This window comes from Varanus komodoensis, unplaced genomic scaffold, assembly GCF_004798865.1.
Source record: "Varanus komodoensis strain SLA01 unplaced genomic scaffold, ASM479886v1 scaffold13_1, whole genome shotgun sequence".
In the NCBI taxonomy this organism is placed as follows: domain Eukaryota; kingdom Metazoa; phylum Chordata; class Lepidosauria; order Squamata; family Varanidae; genus Varanus; species Varanus komodoensis.
The window spans coordinates 1546421-1570766 of NW_025335408.1; the positions used below are offsets into that span (position 1 = coordinate 1546421).

Sequence of the window (24346 nt, forward strand, 5' to 3'; positions counted from 1 at the left end):
TGCCCAGATGATGCTTGGAAGAGGTGCTTCTCCAAGCACCAGCAGAGTTTCCCCAGGGGTCCTTCTAGTTGGATTGATGAATGGCATGCAGAGCAGGTGCACAATGTGGCTGGCAGTCGGAGGAGCCATTCCTCCAACTGCCGGCCAAGTGCCTTTCTCTGTGCAGAGAGACAGAGAAGTGGGGCAGGGGGGTTGCTATGCCTCTCTCTCAGCACAGAAAACGAAAAATGTGGGAGGCTGTCCCCATTTCATTTGGCCAATCATATAAGATAAGATGGAGGAGGAGATGTAAGCTGCCCTGAGCCCTTTGTAGGAAAAAGGCAGGATATCAATCAATCAGTCAATCAATCAATCAATAAAATACCTTGGTGACCTTATACGTTAACACAGAGTTGGGTGACTTCCAGGGATTGGGGTGCACCTCACTCCTACTGTCACCAAATCGCACAAGTGGTGGTGGAAGAAGGTCCAATTTTGATAGAAAGCACGGTGAATACCTTTCCTACAGGCAGAGTTGTGCTTTCAGGAGTGCTATTTTTGTGGAGGATTTCCTTTTCCATTGGCATTTGAAGGTAGAGAGTTATGAGAGGCGCGGGGCAGTGTTCTGTCAGCAGTCTTCTCATCTCTTGTCTCCCGTGGCAGGTACCTTGCCACATTTGTGTTGAAACAGAATTCGTTCTGCCGTTTCTCTTTGCTGCTAAAATGGATATCCTCTGGCATGACATGGCCAGTCAGTGGCTGGGAAGCAGCCTGCGTGAGTCACGTGAAGCCAGCGGGTTGTCACACATCAGATACCACAGCAAGGCTTGCTTGCCAGGGGCTCTTCAACGGTCCGTGCTGGAGGGCTGCTGTGGCAAAGGCGCATGGGCTTTTTCTTCCTTGCGGCCTAAGCAAACTGGAGCAACACTGTGCAGTACACTTGGCAAGACAAGCTATGAAGGTGCTGTCCCTGTTTTGCCAGAGGAGAAAGAGCAACCATGTCAGGTTTTAAAAACAACTGTATTTCATAAGAGAGACTGCTATGCGCTCCCTCACTGTGTGTTCTGGATGTTACAGGGCCATTATAATCAGAAATGGAGAAGTCATTCCGATGTCGTCAGAATTCACTCCCGAAACAGAGCGTCAGCGTCTCCAGTATCTGGTAAGAAGCCTATGTGTTTTTGAATGCTCACTGTGGTCCTCTCAGTGTTCATCTGAACAAGAGGACTTGCCCCACTGGAACCATTCTGAATATTAAGAGCAATTGGTCAAATTCTGACCTTGAGGTCCTGCTTTCCAGAGTGGTTGCTGTGTTAGTTTGTGGTAGGAAAAGCAGCAGTGTCTTGTGGGACCTTCAGGACTAACAGATTTCTTGCAGCCTGACCCTTGGCTGACATGGGCAACTTCAAGAGACTGTCTGTCACCGTGTTTGAGTAAATGTATACTGCAGGATCATCTGAAGGAGTTAGTGGCTGGATCCACACACAGGGGAATCCTTGGGTTGTGCTGGCATGATGGAGACTGCAGGAGGCAGAAAGCATTCTTGTTTGGTTTTAAATAAGCCACAGAGTGCTGTGGTTTCTTTGAACCCTGCTAACTAGTTTTGGATCCTGTATGGATGCAGCATGTTTCCATCATGTCTGAACCTGGGCACTTGAGGTTGCTTCTGGGTTAAACTTTTGGTTTATTTATGGTCTCAATACATTTTCATTTGTTTTACTATTTACCCATGTCAATGTGGGTGTTTCTGCTAAGGGAGTACTGGAGTGCAAATGCTGTTTTTACCTTGCCCTGTCAAGGTCTCATCCAGTGTGATTACACAGCATGGGAGCTGGATGCATCTATGAATATATGAAGTATTTTCCTAGCTTGCAAGTCCTATTTTGGTGCCTAGTTTGCCTACTGGAAAATGTTAACTTTGAAAGAACACAACACGGGCCTTCCTCCCATCCTTCTTCATGCCCCTTTAAAAACATTATGCATTAATTGGAGTTTATATTATTGCATGGGACCTTGCTGTAAGTGGAACAGCTGAGAAACTGACAGGAAATAAATACCAATAAAAATAATAAAAAGTAATAAAGTCAATCCTGCTCCTGCTTTATTTCATATCAGTAGTACTGGCATGTACCTCTCAGAATGTATGATGTTACAGTGGTGTCCCTAAACCATTTTCATCTGAAACACTGAGGTTGAGCAACGGGCGACTCGAGGGTTAGCTTGGAGTAAGGCTCAAGGGGAAAGGTTAACTAGAGAGAAATGTACATGGCCTTGTGTCCTAATGCAGAGTGCCTAAATCCAGAACAAACCCTGCATGGGTCGAACCATGGTGCATTTTGACCTACTCCAAGAGTAAATGCTTTGAATCACCAAGAACAGACAACTGGTCCAATGTGTTGCTCTCTCCAGGTGTGGCTGGTCGTCACAAGGCTGACATGCTGAAGCTGACTCTGTACTTTCAGCTTTCATTGTGTGGATGTTTTCTTTTGTTTTTTTAAAGAGTGAAAGTGCATCTCTCTTGCATGGCATCTGGAAAGTCTGGCCTATGCCTTCTATTCCACCACAGAGCAACGGCTGACACTTTGAGCAGATGCTGCAACGCAATCTGACCCCTCCCCAACTCCACTTTGAAAGTAGCACATCATTGTACCTGCCCCCTCCTACTGTGGCCAGAGGCTTCCTGGGGCAGACTTGTACCGACCAGATGGCTTTTTCTTTCGAAGAAACACTTGCTTGGATTATTGCTTTGCTGGCAAAAAAAGGAGAAAGCAGCGTGTGTCTGCTGAAGGTGGTGGTGGGGGAGATTTCTGTGCTCAGATGTTATTGCTCTTAGTTACTTTGCCAGAGTCCAGAGGAAAGAACTACTTTAGGGGTATTCATACTCACAGAGGCAAATACAAAGCAACTGTAATGAATATTTATGTTGCCTGTGTTTAAAATAATTTGTTTGCCTTTTACATTAAAGGGGCTCTGTAGCATCTTGAGATTGGGGTGGGGGTGGGAGTTTCTTGAAGGAGACAGATAAAACATTGCCTGTGAGGGTCTTTGTTGTTTGAAGTTATTTCTGGAGGGATCTGAAAACAGCAGCTGATTTTTTTTGGTGGGGGGACTGGCTGCTTCCTTCCATTTTTTCTTTACCTTTGTTAGTTTATTTCATCTCCATATGTAGCAAAATGTGCTTGGGTTATGGATATCTGGTTCAAAGAAAATATGTAGAAGATAACAGTAGTGTGAAATCACATTAGTGAGCCTATCTGAAATGCATTGAAACGCGCAGGTAATACATAGTCACCTATCAGTACTAGGAAAGTGAAATTCTTGTCAGGACTACAGATCCTAAAACAGATTTTCCTTACTGATGCCCTGGTACAGCCATTGTGGATGATGAGAGTTGTAGTCCAACACACTTAGAGGGCACTGTGTTGGAGAAGACTGCCTTGAGAGGATCCAAGTTTGCATAAGCAGCACATCTCACAAGTTTGGCACCTGATTTAAAATCACAGTCACTTTTGTTCTGTGCTCAGCCGTTGTTTGATTTATTATTTATCTGAAGTCTGTTTGATTCTGTTCTTGATCCAAAAGGCCCCCAGAGCACTTGCAAAGATCAGGCCTAAAATCTAAACCACATAACATAAAAGAAGAAAGGGGTTTGGAGGGAAAAATCAAACTCAGCCCCTAGAGTCTTGGTGAAAAAGTTCAGCGGGGCACGGAGCAAGCTGTCTGTGCAACAGAAGGGCTGCTGGGTCCTCTCTTTCGAAGGCCTCAGTGGTGGCCACTGGTAGCTGGGTGGAGGAGAGCTCTCGGGTGGAGGAGGATCCCGGCATGAGAGATGGATGGATGGCTGCTGCTTCCTTCCCCTTCCTGACGGCTCAAGTGCAGGCCTTGAGTTGTGCACAGAATCTTGTTTCAAGCACTCTTAATAGGCTCTCAACTTAGTACTTTTTTCAAGAGTCTTCCCCTGCCTTAGGTCTCACAGTCCTTTCATTCTGTATAGAAGCTGTTGGAGGTAAAAATTTGCTCTTTTCTATTTTTTTAATGGCTTATTTTCTTTTTATTTACCAAAGGCAAGACCATAGGTCTGTGAATTTTGATTATGCTACTGTCTTATTATTTGTTGAGAATATGTCTATGTCATAAGGTGGGATATGAACATTTTAATGAGTGTGCTTTTGTGCATACCTACATTTGAAACAATGCCACAAAAGAAATTTATTTTAAAATGTTCCCATTTCTTCCCCCATTTAGCAGTTCCCAAAGGAAATACACTTGTTGGTGTTGGCAATATATGGATTCACATTTTGCCCCAAAGCAGTAAGCTTGTCCCCAGATGTAATGGGCAGATCCGTTATTATAGCAGAGTGTGGCTAATACAGGGTCTTGTCTACAAAGTTGGCAATGCAATAGGAACTTTAAGTATGCACCGATAGAGCCAATATAGCATTATATTTATGTCTCCCCCCCCCCCTTTAAGGAGATGAAGGTGACTTACATGATCCTTCACTTCTCCATTTATTCTCACAAGAAGCTGGGAACATTGGATAATCCATTTCATATATTAGGTGAAACCAGACTGGACCAGGCTTCCCCAAACTGGTGCCCTCAGCCTCAGTTCCCATCAGTCCAGCAAAGACAATGGTCAGTAAGTTCTTAGAGTTGTAGTCCCAAACATTGGGGGGAAGGGGGTACCAGGTGGGCGAAGGCTGCTTTAGGCCCGTAATGCGTGCTCTGCCCAGCAAAGGGTCTCCAGCAGAGATTTTTCATACCATTGCTTACCTTACCAGTTTGCCTCAGGCGGGCTTCTTTTGGCCCTTCAGATGCTCTGGCTTACAGTTCCCTTCATACCTCTTCTGGTTGGGGCAGATAGGAGTTGAAAGCCAAAACATCAAAGCAGTCACAACTTGCCGGTCCTACGATGCCAGGGATTGGACCAAGGACCCTCCACGTACAATATATGCACTGCTGCAGAAAGACAGACAAGTGGTAAAGTGTGAGTAATTAGATCCAGGTTGCCTAGATTATCAGGAATAATAACTGTTCCTTGCTTCTGTAGTCTTAGTGTTGTTAATCAACAGGGAATATCTAGCAAAAATGTGGAAAATCTGTGCTGTGGAGCTAATCTGGACATTATACTTTTCTGTGTGGAGTTCCTGTCTGTGTGTGGTGGGTTAGAGTTAAGATTTTTTTTTTCACATATTAGAAAACAAGATTAAAATATTGAACAGCCCCCTTTCCTCTGAACATTTTCTTTCCTCCTTGCTGGAGGGGAGAACCTCCAGTCCAGGGACCAAATCGTATGGATCCTAGTTGGAATTGGCACAGACGGCCAGTTCTCCTCCTCCTGGCCTCACCCTCTTTCCCCAGACCATGATTGTTTGGTTGTTTTCCATTTTCTATACTTACCTAACCCCAGTTTTAAAAGGTTGAAATGCCTTTCTTCAGACTTAGTAGCAGTAAGAGTTTTATTTATTTATTTAAACATTCTTATATGCTCTTGAATATTGTAAAATCTCAAGACGATTTACATAAAAAGACATATATATTAAAACTGTTATTATAGCAGTAAAATAGTTAACACCTAAGTGCCTGTACTTGTTACAACTAATTAAAATAAATCATTTATTAAAAAACTTTAAATTAGAATATGAAGACGTTCTGGCCCTGCTTCCTTTGGCTCTGCATGGCACTGGGATACATCCCACAAGAGCTTTTCTCAGATGGAATATGACCCCTTTATTGCAGAATAAGTGCTCCTTTTGTGCTGAAAAATGGTGTTTATTTACATTGGCTTCCCTTAATTTTTTTTTTTTTTACCTTAGGGGACAATCTTTTGCAGGTGCAGAAGAAAAACATTCTTCAACTTAAAGCATGCCCCAGCTTGCCTGACAGGCCTAGGAGTGGTAGAAATTTTTTCTGTCTAAGCTTGCACAGAATTGCACCATTAGCTGTTACCTACTTTATCATGAACTCCCATCAGAACCACTTGATTAATGAGCAGACTTTCTTCAGTGATGGACAAGTTTGTGCAGCATTGGAATAGATCTACAAAATTTCTCTTTAAGCTTACTTTAAGGACAGCAGCCTCGTTTCGAGTTGAGGGAAGCTTAATTTCCTTAGCTAGCTTGTGAAATTAAGGAAGACATCACAATAAAAGGAGTTTTTGGGGGAGGGGTGGACTGAAGCTGCATTAGCAGTTCTAATGCATTAGCATTAGAGGATGATTTTGCTTGATTTGTTTCAGGCAAAGGCCACTGGCCATAATTTCAGTGACTCTACCAATGTTAACAAGTATGCAAATGACTTCTTTTAAATTGCTAGTTTGTTCTGCCAAGGAAACTTGGGGTAGCAGCTGAAAAGCCATGAGTTTGTTTCTAGTCATTCAGTGATCTAGCACTGAATTTCAAGAAGTGGATTGAAGTGATTTATTCTGAATAGTAGCACATCACAGCATAAGGTCCTGGATGTGGGCAGTAGGCAGCTATGGTGAGAAGGCCAGGACGAGGTCCACATGCAGGGTGGACCAAATTTAGAGGGCAAGAGGCACATCTTTGAAGAGTCCAAGGTGAGAAGCCAGGGAGATAACAAGGTCTGGGCAAAAACACAGTCCCAGAGCAGGCCAGGGGTCAGATGCCTCCAATACATTCACGCTCAGGAGCAAGGCAAGATCAGGGAAGAGAAGGTGAAGGTACCTGGTAGGGCAGGGTCAGGCTGGAGCTGGGAGGAGTCGGGTGGGCAGGCAGGAACAAGGTCTTGGAGCAAGGTTTTTGTGCAAGGCAAAGATGGAAGCCAGAGCATGAGGGAGCCACCCGAACAGCTCTTGTTGCTGTGGCAGGGGGCAGCGGTGAGTGAAGCCTCCTGTGCCACCTTCCAGGGCATCTCGGTGCAGGGCATCATCGCTGCATAGCTGTTCCCTGCAAGCACCTGCAGGTGGGTTCCCCTGCAGACACTTGTGGGGTGCATATAGGAGTGCAAAAAGTGTCAGGACTGCATGGACCGCATTTAAGCCTTTAGTGGATCCATGTGTGCTGTTGTTACGGATGGCTGACATGGTAGCATTTGACAGTGGCATTCCTTTCTAGGGGCCGTGGTGGGAACAAATGCAGCCTTTCCTTTTCCCCCGAAAGGGATCAGCACTGTCCAGAAAAGCTGGCGGCAGTGATGACCCACCAGGCCAGCACCTTCTCAGTGGTGCATATACAACAGGGCGGAATGTGGGCTGGTCCGCAGGGGGAATGGCCACACAGTGAAAGCAAAGCACATCTCAAAACAGTGCAAAATCTATAGGTGAACTATCCTGAATTGTACACAACTGACCAGAAAACATATAGCAGGCATACAAGAATACAAGAATGAAAAAGGTGATGAATGTATGAATTTCAATGATTTAGTGAAGCAGAGGGGCAATCTGAGGCTTGTACTTAAACTTTTCTAGGATTTTATGCTTTGGCACTTGCTTTTACACTGTACATTTCCTTGAAAATGATGATATAAATGTAACAGTCCCAAGGATTATTGTATTGTCACTGAACTCTTTTCATCTCTCTCTCTCTCTCGTCTTGTTTGAAAATTGCTAGGCATATATGCAGCCCCACTTGCTGGGAAATGAATTTACACACTTGGAGTTTCCAAGGAGGGTTCAGCGTAAGGAAGTTGGAAAAAGAATGCTTTACAGAGACTTCAACATGACTGGCTGGTAAGAATACATAGGAGGGTTCCATTTAAAAATAAGAAACTCAGATCTGATAATTGATCACTGTAACCAGTGGGAACTGGTGGCTCCCATGTCAGAGTGGTGGTGCATTTATTTTGGGTCATAGTGTGCACTTTCAAGGGGTGGAGGAAGGGGAGAAGGGTGGGACTGCAGCTCAGCACCCTGGACAGTTCCTTTGAAGCTCAGACAGCAGCCTGCCCTGTCATCGCTGGAACCACCCGCTCCCACTGACCGTAACATGAGCTTGTCTGTTCCTAAATAGGAATGTTATGTGCAACTGTTGCTGTTCTTCAAACACTCTTAGATAGGTCTCATTTTGTCATAGCTGTAGAAGCACTGGCTGCACAAAGCTCTACACTTCCTTGGGACAGCTGGTTGTTGGTGATGGTGCTGCTTAATGGGAATTATTTCTCCAGACACAGGCTGTGTCCCATGGGGAGACCTAGAACATGTCTCTCGCCTCCTAACATGCTTGCTGATAATGATACCACCTTTTCCTGTTGCTGTGGCCATTTCCCCTACTGTCTTGCTCCCGAAAAGCTACCTTGGGTAGGGAAGAACAAGATAGTCATTCCAGTTCATTTGTGATCAGGTTTTGTCCCATCCACATCCTTGAAAGCAAGCGCATTTTGTGGGCCAAGCTCCTCTTACTGTGCTTATGGTCTTGTATAAAAATGCATGCTTCAAAAATGCATATTCAAAAGTGCATATTTTTGCACTTCAGGCAATTGGGAATGAAAATGTGGACTGTCAGTGGAACTGAACCTAGTTCACTCTCAGTGGAACTAGGAGAGTGTTGACTAGCTTGAGCTTTGGTGATTCTCCCACTCTTTCTGTCCTGTTCATTCAGTGGCATCCAAGAATGTTCTTGATCATCCAGTTGTTACGTAACCACTGCACGCTTTCTGTAGTTTCATCTATCACAGACTCCCTGTACTAGTCAAATACAAGGCACTAGCAAGTATAGATGCCTTGAATAACAACTGGAAGTGTTTGGGGTATAGAATATCATTGTGGAACTTTTGATGGCTAGCTCTTGTATGTTTAAGGCCTGTGCTTTTGTAGCTCTGTGGTAAAGCATGTGCTTCAAACATAGCATATCCCATCTGCATTCCTGGCATTTCAAGATAGAAGAATCAGATAGCAGGTGTCATGAGCCTGGTGTGGACAAGAGAGTAGACAAATAGTAGAGCTGGCCTCCTTTGGCACCAGCCTGATCTTTTCAGTGCCAACTGATGTCCCTTCTTTATTCTTCAGTGTTTGGCAGCTTATGATAAGGGTTTTTTAATGGGTAAAACTGTTTGAGCTATCGCTCCCTCCGTGCATTGTTTGTTTGCATGTACATTTTAATATTATGTACAATCTTTTATTTTTAACATTTTAATCTCTGAAAATTTATCAGAGAGCTTTGGCTATTGGGCAGTATAGACATATAATAAAAGCAATGAGAAGAAAGGGTTAGATATAGGACACCTACCTGTGCTTTTCCATTTTCCCTCTTTGAATTGGTTGGTATCTGCATATGTGCATGCAGTTAAACAGAAGCCGAATAACATATACAATTGCAGTATCTCATGGAAATCAGAGTTAAAATTCACTGCCATTATATGCTGCATTGCAATTTTCATTTCCGGTATAAAGATAATCTAAGATGTAGGGTTCTTTAAAGCAGCAGCAGAAATTCTGGGGTTTTTCAGAGGCTGAGCAATTGTCTGAATTTGGCCTGCTTGGATCAGTTACAGGACGTAGTAGTTATGGCAAGGACTGCCTTGCACAATGCACTTGGTCTTTTGTGTTTTGGCTTAGCTTGAGATGCTGGCAGAGTGCTGGCAGAGTTGCTTAGCATTTCCAAAGCACAAGGGCAGGTATCAACCTGGATATGCATCTGCCGCATGGGTCAAGGCTGCTGCTCTTGCTTTGAGACAGCTCTCTTGATCCTTGCTTATGATGGTGCCTTTGTTCTCTTTGTCGGGCTTGTTCCAGTAGACAAGATACATTTTGAGGACCCTTCTAATATGTTGATGCTATATTTCCTGCTGTTGTGTTCTTAGGACTGAGAGCCTAATTCAGGTGCTTGGATGTTCACCACATGGTTATTTTGTCAGGCAGCTTAAATCTCTCCAACTACTGGCGTAGCGATTCTGAAATAGTAAGAAAACGTGTGTCCCAATCTTCATAAGTCTGTGTTTCTTCAGAATAAATGTGTGTCCCCGGGGGGAGGTGTTGATTTCTCCTTGACATCAGGAACTTTATGGATGTCTAGGCAGATGTTTCCCTGTTGCACGCACTCACTTTTCAAATGTGGGCAGTTTGCATGTTGAGGCTCCCAAGTTTTTGTGGTCAAGGTAGCAACATCAGCCACTTGGGATGAGGAGAAGCCACAGAGGAGAGAGAAGAAGCCCTTTGAGCAGCCTCCATAGCAAATGCAGCTTCCTTTCATGTACTCAGGAAGTACTTGTTGTGTTGTGCCAATTTTGTTATAGGAAATTGTGCCAGTTCTCTTTATGACATCTCATTCTGCTTCATAAAATGCTTTTTGCAATTTTTTTTTAAAAAGTGTCCAAAGAAAACTTCATGGTGGCACAGACATCTTTTCATTGAGTGTTCATCTACAGGTAAAGAGTTAATTGTTAAGGCAGGCTGCAGTGGATGTTGTCAGATGAACCAACCTGCACAGTTTATTTGTCCCCAACTGCTTTGCTGTCAGGAGATCTGTGCTCTGTAAGGCAATTAGCCACCAATGTGCACCATGTATTTCTCTTTAAGAAATTTATTCTGAACCAAAATGCCTGGAGTCTTTGGGGCAAGCAGGAGCCTTCCTTCTCAGCGAAGTATATGTAGAAGCAAGGAACTTGAAACTTTGCATGTTTCTTGCAATTCTGCTTCTTGGAATACCTTGCATCTGCTTGGTGTGTTGCTCTTTTTATTCCCCCAAGAAAGCAGGTTTTTGAATCTATGGGTGCCTGATTTTTGTATATATATCTATTTAGATATATAGATGTATATAAATAGATATATCTTAATCTTGTTTTCTTTTTTTGTCCCTTTTAAAAAAATAGGGGGTGGCCTTTTATTTTGCAACCAGTTTCAAAGATTTTTCTTTCTTTTTATTTTTTTTTTATTCCAGTTGGCAAAAATGCATTCCCAGGAGTCCTAGCTGAATGCTGTGGCACTTTGTGTGAGCTTTGCTTTGTGCAGCTTTCCAGTTGTGTTTAACAAATATCGTAGCTGTGGGCACTCACTTATTCTTTATTATTCTGCTCAATGTCCTTTGACAGCCCAGTCAGGCAGTCTGACAGAGAGGGGGATAAGTAGATGGAGAAATGCCACAGAATGTTTTATGAAGCCAACACCAGACCTGCACTGCCTCCTCCCCTCTCCTTTAATATAAATTGATTTATTGAATCAAGCACAGAAGCCCTGTTACAGAAACCTTAGGCTTTATCCTCCAGAGAGCCACCTAATAAAAAGAGACCCAACTGACAGTCCTCATTAGTTTTGCCACAGATCCCAAGGCAGTATTTAAAGTGGCAGTGTCCCTTTCCCAGAGCTGGATTTATCTGCCAGCCTATGCCACTGGGTTTAATTAGCTTACTCTTATTAGTCTGAGCCACATAAGTGGTCTTCCCTGCCAGTTTAACTCTGGGCCACAAAGAGTAATGGGCAGCATGGCTGCTGTATGTTTTCACCTGCTCCGTGCCATTTTGTTTCCAAAGTCATGCAATCCATGTAAGCCCTTATTGAAAATTGCACATGCTTGTGTGCAGTTGTGTTTTTGTGTTCAATGAAACACTTGAAAGTGCAGCTCAGGCAGTGATTGTATTACCATGCATTGGATGTTCACCTTCTCAGGAGTGCAAAGTGGTAAGCTCAGTTCTTAATGGTATATTAAAGTGCTTTTTCCCACCTTGACTATTCAAATAATATGCCTCATTCAGGTATTTTTTAGTTTAATTTAGCACTCCTTTCTAGTCATAGATACCGTTAAAGATGACCTTTGTGCAGCCACAACAGTGGTCTGAAGCTGCTGACAGAAAGGGGGAGGGAGGGAGAAAATAGACAGTGACTTAAATTTAACCAGATTCCTTTGTGCGACGCCCTTTTGGTTCCCATCTCCATCTGGGCAGGCAAAGTGGAGCTCCATGGATTCTGTTTGGAGCCCAGTTCAACAGTGATAAATGACTGTTCGCAACATGCATGTTCTGCATCTTTTTGAGATTATTTGCAGCTCTAGCTACAGGAACAGCAGGGGAAGAGACTTGACCCTGCTGTGTACAGCACATCTCCTGGCAATGACAAATGGTTCTGCCTTTCCCGAGTTCACACTGGCCAGAGGAACAGAGACTGAGCGGGGAGAGCTGGAAATGAAACTGAGGACCCCCAATAGCAATATCCGATGGACACAGGCAGTGCGCTTCCTTTTGTGAATTGTGTACTGCCTTATCACTAGACATCTCTAGTGATCACATCCAAAGAAACTTTTCTCTGTTGCAATTTTTCTTTTAACTCTCTGCATCTTCACAGACACAAGTGATCTTCCAATAAATGCATTTAACTCTCCTACATGCACTTAACTCTGCATTATTCTGGAGGACAATGTGCTATCAATCCCCTTTATCTGTGGAGCCCAGCCCCCACCCCATTAATCTATCTTGAAAAATAGTATATGTTTGTGTACAATGCTGTGAACTGCACTTTTACATTTTCCTATTGCTGCCTGTCAGTCTTTCTTTATTGAAAGCTTTTTTAATTGAAATTTTATACTTGCCCAGAAGCCTTGTTATCATACTTTGTTAATTTAGTAGAAGTTGAAATACTGACGTTGTAGCTAAATTGCTTCAGAATTGCAGGTCTTAGTTTTCTCTTTTGTTTGGTAAACTGGACCAAACTTTTCTGTGTGTGTTTTCTGAACATAGGTACTGTTGCATAAATAAAGACTGATTAAGTAGGGAAACTAAAAACAAGCGGGGTGGGGAAATTGTACATGCAACAAACTGACCCAGGACATGAAGAAGAGAACTGACATGAAGTGCTACGGAAGTGCTGGGTATCGTGCTCCCCAAAAGATATACGAATGCCCCTTTGTGTCAGTCTGTGATCTGCAAGCATGTCTTCTGCTCTGGTCTAGCCCGCTTAGCATGTAAGTTAGAGGCGTTCCCCAGCTGGCATCCTCTGTGACACTGGTAAGGTTTCTGTAGCATGTACTCAGATTATATACTGCTGCATTTGGCAGTCTGAAAAAGAGCATCTGATCATTGTCTTGCCTTGCTTGTTAAATGTAGTATTTTCTTTCTTCTGCTTTTAATTACACCCTTTCCATCTAAAGTATTTGAAAGGTATAAAAATAATGACAAATGCTGTTTTGTTCAGTTTCTTTATGAAGCTTTCCCCCTTTACTGGAGATACTTTTTCATTTTATTGCATGTGAAATTTGTGTTCCATATTTCACACGGTCTTCCTAAAATGAACTGTATAAGAACAACAGAGTTGCTTTATGTTTATGTATTATATGCAATTGCATTTAGCTTGCTCATTCACACATTCCCTGATTATTCTGTAAGCCACTCTGTGCCTGTTCCTCTGTGATTTCTTACTTTAAGGAAAAAGTTGTATTTGGATTCTAAGGAGGTAGCCAAATTAGGAAGTAATCCTACTAGAAACCTTTACGGAGTGAGCAAGTGAAGTAGCATACCTTTAGAATAGGTCCATAAATGTTCCCATAAAAGGAAATGAGAGGTAAGTCTTCATTGATTTTCCCCTGCCATTTTACTAACACATTTGCTAAATGTGCATAAATATTACTACCCATGTTTTAGTTACTAGTACAGCCTTCTGAATATGCATGTATTAAAATACACAAGAACTTGAGTGAACTGAAGGACATACGATGTGGTGATGGGAACTAACTTGCATACTTTAAGCATGTTAGACAAGTTTATGGAGTATTAGCACTTTATTACTCAGGAGAGGAAAAAGAAGAAACATATATGCTGGTTGTTTGATTCTTTTGATAAGAGGAGATGGATAGTCTTATGATGACCTGCTTCTCCATTTCCTAGGGTTATCCTGCTGAACAGTGCTGGGAGTCTATTATGGGACTAGTAAGACATTTGGTCTGATCAAGGAAGACACTTTTCTAAAATAAAACTGTGATATCTTCTACTGTCCATGTAGGACTGTTCCAATATTTGGCATAACTTTCACAAATAGTTAAGAAGGTGAAAATACTTGCAAGCCATGGATCGGGGATGGTGGTTAGGCAAATGGTGCATGGCATGTACTGCAGCTTGTTTAACCCATGATAATTGTGTGAATCAGCTCAATACCTTGTTTTTATATGTACTTTCTTTAAACCAAGAATTTAAGGCAGACTTTATGGAATTTTTAATGTCAGTTTAAGATTTGATGCAACAAAACATGAAGGAAAATAGACCATGCAAACTGTTGAGCTGTTCCAGTGTTGCTTTACTTCAAAATCAAGAGGCAATTTGGTAATTGAGAATATTTGGACACTTCTGTTTGGGAGAGAGACGTGTCAGAAATTCAGTGAAAACCTATTTGGGGCAGATTCTTCAGAAGGAAATAAGATAGTCTGGCATGTTTATATTTGGAGGTATTACAGTAGTTTGGTCAGGACAGGCCCAATAGGTGGTCCTTCTTTGTCACTCCAGAGTTTTTTTGGAATATCAATTGCTGCTATGCTTTTTAATTTGGGATGTTCTTTTCAGGTTTAGGAACTGTTTGGTCTTTTGTTCTAAACTGCTGAATGCTACTGTTTTGACTTTCAATTTGAATCTAAATGCAAATTTGCACATACATTTATCCTTTAATGAGTACTCCTGTAGAGTGCAACAAATGCTGGATGAGATGTGGGGTGTAAAGGGGGAGAAGAAAGGAGCAACTTTAGCATGTTGGTGTTTTGGATGCTGCATTGGCATCTAACACATTTCATGCAATGGCAGAATCTGAGAAGACTCAAGGCTAAGAGCCATAGTACAGCCTAACCTTTCCTGTGGTTTCTGTCATGCTCTGGCAGCCATTGATTTCTTTCAGAGGCAGTGGTTAGGAAAATAAGGCAAAAGCTGGAGAGCTGCCACTTAGCTCTGATTTTAGTGTTAGTTGCTGTTGGATTTCTCAGGGGGTGTCATGCTGGCGTACTTTAAACGGTTCTTCCTCTTCTGTGTGTGTCAGTCTTTATGTAATGACAGCAGTGACATAGTATATTTCATGCTCTGCTTTTCCCCCTATAAACACAGCTTTATAGCTTAAAGTCAAAAGGAGGAGGCCAAAAGGTCATGCATGTCATGTTAGGAAATAGGTGTATCAAACAGTGTTTCTCTACTTATTTTGCTTTTTATTATTTTGGAAGCCCTAGTCTAAAAGAATGACATAGTCTTGTCAGGTCCAGTTTTGCTAATAACTTTGGAAGGCAAATCATTAGCTAAGCTAATCACAAATGCACAGGCACCCCACATGCTAATACTCCACATAAAAAGTTCTCTGAAATGGCTAGAACAGCTTTTCCCAGTCTGTAACCGGCTCAGCTGGGAATGATGGGTATTGTGGTTCTGTCTGTCTGGAAGGCACCTAGTCAGAGTGGCTGAGCAAGAAAAATTAAACACAGCAACTTATGGTCATGTATCTGGTGGAAATGCCACATCTCCCTAATCATCCACTGTAACCATCTCTGTTCTCCTTTTTGTCCTCAGCAGAATCCCAACTCTTATCCATTAGTGTTCAAAGAAACATTGGTGCTGGTGTGCAATAAATGGAGAAAATATGCACCTACTTAACTCTCTGGGTTGCTTCAAATGTCTAAAACATTTCCCATGTGGAAAGCAACTCTGCATAGGAATAAGTGTGCAGTAAACCATTTTTATGCCTGTCAGCAGCAGCTTCCTTGGCCACATACCTTGCACCAAATACATGCAGGTATAATCATCATATGGGCCAATGGTTACACAATTGTGTGTTGCTTGCTAATCCTTATAATGAATCTCTTCCCAGGTAGGAATGATACAACTTTTAGGTACCCATTAGGTGTTTGGAAGTGGAGGGAATTTCTGGTAAGTTTGAATGTCATAGTCAAGGAGAAGAGAATGCTAAATAATCTGGTTAAAACTAGTTGTATCCAGAAACCTTCCTTAATGGATTTAGTTTTGTAAGATTAAACAAAATCTTTTGCTTTCTCCTTTACTTTCTTTATCTACAACCCCTGCTGTTTCTCACAGTTACCAATTAATAAAATGGCTTCATTTTTTATGGAATTGTATTACTGCTTAGTGGATGCTATGGCCTACAATTTTGGTAATCAGGATTTTGTTCCAATTTTCATTCCTATCTGTTATTTAAAAAAAGAGCAGAATTTGTTTGCAGAAGTTCATCACATTGTCGAGCTTGATAGATTTTCTTTGCTTTTTTAATATTTGCTTTATTTTAATTGTCAATGTAATGCATTATATGCACTGCCCTGCAATAGGTGGTGTGTGTGTGTGTAATGTTTCATATTAACTGCTCATCTGTTCAGAAGGTACGAATTAGGAATGGAGGAAGAGTGGGAATCAAGAACGTATTGCAAAGTTTGAGATAGACAAACTTGCAAAAAAAAAAAAAAAAAGGCCACCTCTGGTGTTCAAGCTTTATGCAATGCCATTTATCCTCCTTCAGGGCATACAAAACCATTGAAGAAGATGACTTGAAGTTTCCCCTTATATATGGAGAAGGCAAGAAGGTAGGAATAAGTATTTTGTCATTTCAAAGGAATATGGGGTCCTTATGTAGTTTATCACTCAATTTAGCCTCAAGCTGTCTCACATTTTCCTCTTTCTATCCCTTTATTTTATTGTTCTGACAGCATGAAAGAATATTGTATCTGTCATAAATCAGGTCTTGTCTGAAAGTGGGAAGAAATGCAGTCTATTCTGGAGGTGGGAGAAGAATGGCTTAATAACATTTACCAATCAATTTTCCTATTTCACCTGCTTAATTATTTTTGCTTAGGACAGAGAGAAATGATTTGAAATGGAGTTCTCAGTTTTCAATTTGATTGTAAAATTCAGTGTGAGCCAGTAAGCTGAAGAAATACAAAGGCCATAGTGATTTTAGTTTCTTTTGAGCACAATTTTCAGTGTGCTGGGATGAAATAAGATGAGTTCTCTTGGAGAAGAAGTACATGTCTTCTTCATTGTCTTCTTTCCTTCCGTCCGTCCGTCCTTCGGGTTTAACCTGCTGCTTCATTCATTCTTGAGAGTAAAATTTCCTTTCACAAGTGGGATGCAAGGGAGAGTGACATATGATTCTATCAAAGTAGAATCAAATGGGTAGAACAAAATGAAAGAGCAAAATGCATCACATCGAGCACAACCAACCTGATAGACATGATTGTGGCACCAGTAAAAGGACATGGTCAATTCAGATTGCTGGTATGTTTCTAAGCAACTCTTTCCCAGTGGCATGACTGTTTATTTGAATTTTGTAAAATATCCTGCCTTCAGAATTAATCTACTTTGTGCAGTATTCAGACCTGCTGTAACTTATCTGTGCGTGGATGGTATTTTTGAACAGTATTTACACACCTGCTACTTCTTAATTTATTTTTGTTTTGTGACATACAGTGTGTTAATTCTCGGCATATTTTAGAGCCAGAATTGGGAATAGATAGATACTTTTTCATAAGCATCCCCAAGAATCTCATATTTCTTCCAAGGAATCTTTAAAATATTAGAGAGATGATACTGACCTTCTGGAGAGATGGTGAAGGAATCTTTATTGTGGTGTAAATATTCTTACTAACCATTTTTTTTAAAAGAGAAAACCCTGTTTTGAGGCAGTTGATTTTACCTGCATTTGGAGTAGAAGAAAAGAGATTAGGTGAGCACACACTGGGCCTGTTTGTACAAGAATGGTTACTAAGTTGCATTGGCTTTGTGCTGCTCTCATACAAACTCAGTGCATATAATTACGCTCACTGGATGCAGCTTCTGTTGTCTGAATCCAGCAAGGGTTATTTGCCGTGATGAAGAGGGAGACAGTGCATGCCCCTTTTCTTGATCTCACTTGCCTGAGAGGCATTCATGACCTGGTGTACCACAGTGAATTGTGTTTCCTGGGTATGGTTGACCCTACAAGCAATCACAGTACCCAGAAACCATAGAACAAGATCACTGTTTCTGTTTTTGGTTTCAAAAAACCAAGCATAGTGCTGCTCCTATGCTTTTGAATGTAAAAGTGAATAGATGTGCCTTTTACCAACTTCGCCTGGTATTCCAGTGTACTTTTCCTGGATAAGGCACACCTGGCCACAGTTGTTCACCTGCTTCTAGACTGGGATAAATATGTGCTGTATCCTTAAAAATGTCCAGAAATTTCAGCTAGTATAAATTTTTGCCATTGACTATTGCTCTGAGTGCAATGCCTTAAAATAATACCTCAGTACACTTTAGTCTGCTCTAGTTACTCATTTGTTGCTGCAGCAAATTGAAGGAGTAAGTTCTTGCTTAAACCTCTAAACAGCTCTAGTATCTCTTTTTATAGTGCCTGAGACTATGTTCTGGACCTTTTCATTGGCTAAGGCTGATGAGCATCTAGATGTTCTTTGTGAGAGGGTAGAATTAGCTATTTTGGATGCTGTCTTTGAGCATTTTTATTGGCACAATTGCCGTTGAGAAGTTTCACATAGACCTTGTCTTTCAGAACACCCTGCACCCTGTATTGGAGGTAGAGACTGGTTCACACAACACAACAACCTACTTTGTTGTGTTGTCCAAACCTAGAGCATTTTTCACATGGAGGATTGATTTTTGGTAACAAGCTGTGGAGAAAACTCATAGCTTGTATGGTTTTTCCTGCTCATGTTGGGGTTTTTGTGTTATATGAACCTGGAGGACCAATTTCATAGTGGCTTGCTATGGTCAGCTACAGAGATAATCAGCAAGAATGACTGGAAAGCCCACACCACTGACTTTACATGATTGTGCCAGTGACTGCCCTTCACTGATGCTGAAACAGCATTTTGGAAAGGACTGCAACTCGTTCCCCAACATTTTTTGGTTCCTCAAAAATGCACAGTGGTGTCTTACTATTTATTCATTCATTTATTATTACTACCACTACCACTACAACATCATTATCTTTTACAAGTGTGCCCATGTAGCTATCTGATATGAGTGGTCTTGTCCAGTCAATGTTCTTGCATGTATGACCTGTCAAAGGGAGCAGTGAAGAGGAGCAGTTAACATCCAAGGAAATTGACAAGTTGAGGTGGCCTGTTGGACAGACTGGGATGAGATAACAAAAAGAGATAAGAGGAACCCATCAGTGCAGATCAGGGGGTAGGAGACCCAGAGGTGTAAATGACCCAAAAGATGGGGAGACAATACATTCCTGTTGGTGATGTGATCCTCTTTTAAGTATTGAATTGACACTTTTCAGTGGCTTCCATTTTTTTCAATGCATCTCCAAGTTTTCAGCTACTGCAGAAATGGGAGATAATATACCACCCACCCAGACACTTACACCATGGGTTGTTCCATGAACATCTGTCTCACTGTGGCTTATTTGCAGAGTGGCTTAGTGTGATACACAACCCACCCTGAATGTCTGACTACCAGTTGCTAGGCAACATGAATGGGAAGGGTTCTTGTGCTCCTCTGTCGCTCATAAGCTTTTGGTGTGCCTTGCGGAAACAGAATGCTGGACTAAGTAAGCCTGATCAAGAGCATAGCTCTTAGGTTCTTAATGCACAACTCATTGTTTCCAGGCTCGAGTCATGGCAACTATTGGGGTTACAAGAGGACTTGGAGATCATGACCTGAAGGTGCATGACTCAAACATCTACATCAAGCCTTTTTTGTCCTCATCACCAGAGGTAGGACATTCACATCTGTATTATGGGGTAGAATGTGGAAACTAAACTGAAGTTGTTCTTTAAAAAAAGAAAAATCTCTGAAAAATATCTTAATTTTGATCTATGCATGGATAAGTTTTAGAAAAATTCTAAAACTTTTAGGCCCCTCTGTTGGCTTAAATGAAATATTATCATGAAAGTGATGGTCCTAATTCCTATAACTGCATAATCGTATGCATGTTCATTTGGAACCAAGTCCTGCTTTGTTCAATAGGGCTTACTTCCTGAGTGAGTTCAGAAATGCAGCATCTGTTTAAATCAGCCTTCTTTGATGCAACCCTCTGGATGTTTTGACCAGCTCTTATGATACCCAACGAGCATGGATCATGGCCAGGAATTTTGGAAATTGTAGTCTAAAATATCTCAAGGGCATCAGGTTGGGGAAGTCTAGTTTAGAGGATGTGAATTAAATTGATAACAATTTCACTCATAAAAGAGTTGATGAAGCATTTGTGTAAAAGGCATGAAACCAGAAGGCAGATGGTTCTCTACTGGAAAACTGTTATAAGGTAGGAAATGAAGAAGAGAAATTTGGTGTATTTTAATGAAGAAAAAAGGATTCTTTAAAGGGTCCTAACTGATAAACTGAAGCTCAGTCCAGACAAGACGGATGTCCAAGTCCTGTTGGTAGGCGGATCGGGTTTCGGGGAAGGGGACCTTGACCTTGTCCTGAGTGGGGTTGCACTCCCTCTTAGGGACAAGGTCCGCAGCTTGGGAGTGCTCCTCGACCCAGAGCTTTCACTTGAAGCTCAGGTGACCAGTGGTGGCGAGGAGCGCTTTCTTTCAGCTTCGGCTGATCCATCAGCTGCGTCCCTACCTGGAGAACAACTGCCTGGCAACAGTGACACACGCATTGGTAACTTCCTGACTAGACTTCTGCAACGCGCTCTACATGGGGCTGCCCTTGAAGACGGTCCGGATACTTCAATTGGTGCAAAGTAGTGCTGCCAGGCTGCTGACGGGTACTTGGAGTTATGTTCAAATGACTCCAGTCCTCCGTCAGCTTCACTGGTTCCCCACTGAAGTCCGGGCCCAATTCAAGGTGCTGGTTATTACTTATAAAGCCATTAATGGCTTGGGCCTTGGCTACCTAAAGGAGCGCTTACATCCATACATGCCCTCCCGCTCCTTGAGATCAGCGGGAGAGGCCCTTCTCCAGGAACCCTCCGTGAAGGATATTAGGAGGGCAAGTACCCGGAGGAGGGCTTTCTCTGCGGTGGCGCCCAATCTATGGAATGCGCTCCACAGAGAGGTCTGCCTGGCGCCATCGTTATTTGTTTTTCGGCACCAGGCCAAGACCTTTTTATTTAAACGTCATTTAATTGTTAGCTTTATTTATTGATTTTATATCTTTGGCCAGGATGTCTCCAGTTATATTGTTTTTATATGTTTAATATGTATGTATTTATTGTTGTGAGCCATCCCGAGGCTTTGGCAAATGGGCGGCATAGAAGCTTGCTTGCTTGCTTGCTTGCTTGCTTGCTTGCTTGCTTGCTAAATAAATAAATAAATAAATAAATAAATAAATAAATGCACTGCATGTAACAGTACTGATGACTAGATTTTTAAAAGTTTACATATGAATCACTTGAAAATGAAAGACATTTTCATGTTTGTTAGTGACATTGAGTTAGGTAACGCCTCATATAAATAGGAATAGTACAATTAAAAGGGGTTTTAATTTTATTGATTAAAAGTTAAAGTAGCTAGTGCAGGGAACTACTTATGGACGCTACTTTAGGAGAATTGCATATCATGATTACAGCTTTGTGTAACTGTCAAGATAAACTTTCTGGTTTATTAGAGTCTGTTCACATGGAACTGTAAACTAAACTAGCTGCTGTACGTCACTTCAGGTCAAATGTAGGATCATTTTCTAGAGTGGGAGGCCATCCAGAAGAACTGTAAACATTGCAGAGATGAACATGAGAATGACAGGGAAGCAATATGAACATTTCTAGTTGGATGCAGCATTAAGGCGAGAGGGGGCATGCACGTTTTGGGATTTATTAAGGTAATAACTATCGTTGCTCCTAGGTGGGTGCCATACTGTACAGCCAACAATGCAATGGATGGAGTACCTATTTGTTAGAGATCGTTAAGTCACAGAATACATAAACTCTGACTAGACTAGTCATCTTGAAGTGCTAGCAGGTAATCAGCATGAATAGGGAGAAGAGGACTTGATCTTCTGAAACATTTCTCCCTATTTTTGACACATGCTCCCTATTTAATGAGGAATGATCAATGAAGTGTATGTCTAGCTTATCAGCTTCTCAATCTTAATTACATCTCACACCTTAATGAATTTAAAATTGCTCTTTTTCAAAACCAGTTTCTCCATTAGTTAACTACATGTCTAAGTACCCTATATACTTGCTTTAGCCCTAGAGTTCTAAGATTAACACAACACAAGAGAAGGTAGAGAGCTTTCTTCTAGCAATGCCAAATGTGTTTCCCAGCACATTAGTGGAGCATTGACCCTGTCAGCTACAAGGATAGCACAACATTACTGGCCAGGTGCACAGTTTCCAAATCCTAGTCCAGATAATAATTTCCTCTTGTCTGCTGTGACAAGGTTACTTCACTTCTTTGAAAATACAGTCATTGCTGAGTAATTAAAGTGCTTGGTTAGTGGTTCAGAAGGACTCCTGAAGGTTTTGTTTTTGAAATTCAAAGAGCCAGGTGGTTTGACAATGGGGAGTACAATGCAGGCAGCTCAAAAACCTGTGTCTAACAGAAGATCCACTTGGAAATACATAAAATGACCTTTTTCTTCCTGCCAGTTCAATAGAGCCTGGCAACTAGAGCTAGGAGTATATTATAGGTGCTGCATTCAGTAATATGTCAGAAATCGTTCTCTTGTAAGTTCTATATCTCCATACAGGCTATGAGAAATGCTCTGGTATGGGAAAATATTTTCAGACAGATCCTGTTCTTTCAGAACACATGCAAACTTTTAAACTTTGCATACACAGGCATCTTGCCCAGTCAGGCTCTGCATTGACAACTTCATCTGATTTCCATTCTGAAGATCTGTGAGCATTGGTCCCTCCAGTGCATTGGTTTTGAAGAAGGGAATCTAGTGAGCAATTAATGCTTGATATACAGTTCTCGGCTGAATACTGTTTTAACGAATTCCAGCCCCGGAATCCTTCCCAAGGGTAGAACCTCTGGGTGGGTGAGGACTTTTGGAGAGCATTATGTGATATTTGGGACTTTCTATTGTTTGCTTGGAAAATGAAGTTGCTTTTCTACTAGCAAAAAGTCATAAAGTCCATTCAAGTAAAGGCTCTTCTTTTCCCTCTTTATTCTGCTTGTTCTTCATGTTGCTTTCAGGTGAGAGTGTATGATCTTCTCCAGTATGAACATGGACCAGATGATGTGCTTATCTTAGCTACAGATGGACTCTGGGATGTTCTAGTAAATGAAGAAGTGGCAGAAGCAGTCACTAACTTCTTGCCAAACTGTGACCCTGATGATCCCCACAGGTCTGTAATCTCTCCTGTTTAGCAAAGACATTGCCTGAGAATAACATGATTTCTGGCTATGTTTGGTTGCCTTGTAGAGAAAAGCTGCTTGATTCTAAAGGGTTCAATCCTATAACCTTCTTGGCCCCTTCCAACTCTACTATTATATGGTTCTATGCAATGCACAGGGTCCACAAAGAAGAAACCTGAATTACCATGGCCCTTATCCCACATTAAGCTCATACATCACATGGAGTCAGCACATGGCCTGCTGTATCTTCCATTTTTTTCTGTTTTCCTGTTACCTTTCTGCCCTTCCAGTATCCCTATCCATTTAGTGAAGTTAGCAATTTCCTGTTCGGGGTTGGAGATGAAAGAAGCAGTTCAGACTGCCTGTTAGGAGTGTGTTTAGTTGTCTTTGCAGTACTCATTGATCAATATTAGAAACTTCAGCAGGAGCAAATGTGTATTCTAAAAAGCTCTATTCAATTAGGTGCTTCATTAGGGAGAACTAGTTGCTTGAAAGCTACTTCAGCAATTTTGTAGTTGCCCTGACAGTTACACCCCGACTTTGCTACATTAGTGAATAAAGTACTCAGTAATGCACCTCTGCTGATATTGATCTCCAAGTTCCTTAAAAGTGCCCTCACTCATCTGTTGCCAGCGAGCATCATCCCTCTGATTTCAGCTACTTACATACTCCATTTTATCCATTTTATTTTGTCATTACTTTCTTCCTTTCCTTATCATTAATATGATTTTCTCTGTAATGTCCATATTGTCTTCCGATGTTTGTATAGTTCCAGAGCAACTGATAACTATTTAGCTTCCATGAGCTTAAAAAAGGAAAACAAAAACACATCACTAACAGCAATCTCCTGTTTAGATTATTCAAAGATAATAAGGTTTCATGTTGTGAGTCAGCAGTTTTTACCTGTTGTACTATAAGGTCTTTACATACCTTTTAGTGCTTGAAAATTTTGTGTCTAAGGGTGCAATCCCACATGTTTAAACAGAAGAAAGTTCTACAATCCCCAGTGGGAATATGGGGAATACTATGACTTTTTATCTGTCCAAACAGTCATAGGATTTTGTCCTAAAAATATTTCTAACTGTTTAATTGTCTCTTGATCCATATAATTATCCTTTGGTCTCTTGTCAGCAAGTGCTCATTTTAACAGGCTCTCTTCTCAGTTCCTTAATGAAAAGGAGAGACAACATAGGGATTTTTATTGCGTGGTGATACCAGGCAATAAAAATCTTGCATACATAATGCACATATGT

General features: G+C 41.5%; 1 protein-coding gene and 1 long non-coding RNA gene across 2 annotated transcripts in view; one reads left to right on the forward strand and one right to left on the reverse strand.

Moving 5' to 3' along the window:
• Positions 1-24346, forward strand: part of PPM1H (protein phosphatase, Mg2+/Mn2+ dependent 1H) — an 86858-nt gene that overhangs the window by 56442 nt on the left and 6070 nt on the right. The window contains exons 5-9 of the mRNA XM_044422943.1: positions 1057-1141; positions 7551-7669; positions 16355-16418; positions 19446-19553; positions 22932-23083. Coding sequence (XP_044278878.1) covers positions 1057-1141; positions 7551-7669; positions 16355-16418; positions 19446-19553; positions 22932-23083 — 528 coding nt within the window. The remainder of the gene's footprint in view (positions 1-1056; positions 1142-7550; positions 7670-16354; positions 16419-19445; positions 19554-22931; positions 23084-24346) is intronic.
• On the reverse strand, positions 307-24291 carry LOC123019851. The gene is made up of 4 exons (XR_006413968.1): positions 23759-24291; positions 17427-17527; positions 4753-4938; positions 307-949 (listed from the first exon to the last, which is right to left on the reverse strand). It is a non-coding gene; the product is annotated as an uncharacterized LOC123019851 (long non-coding RNA).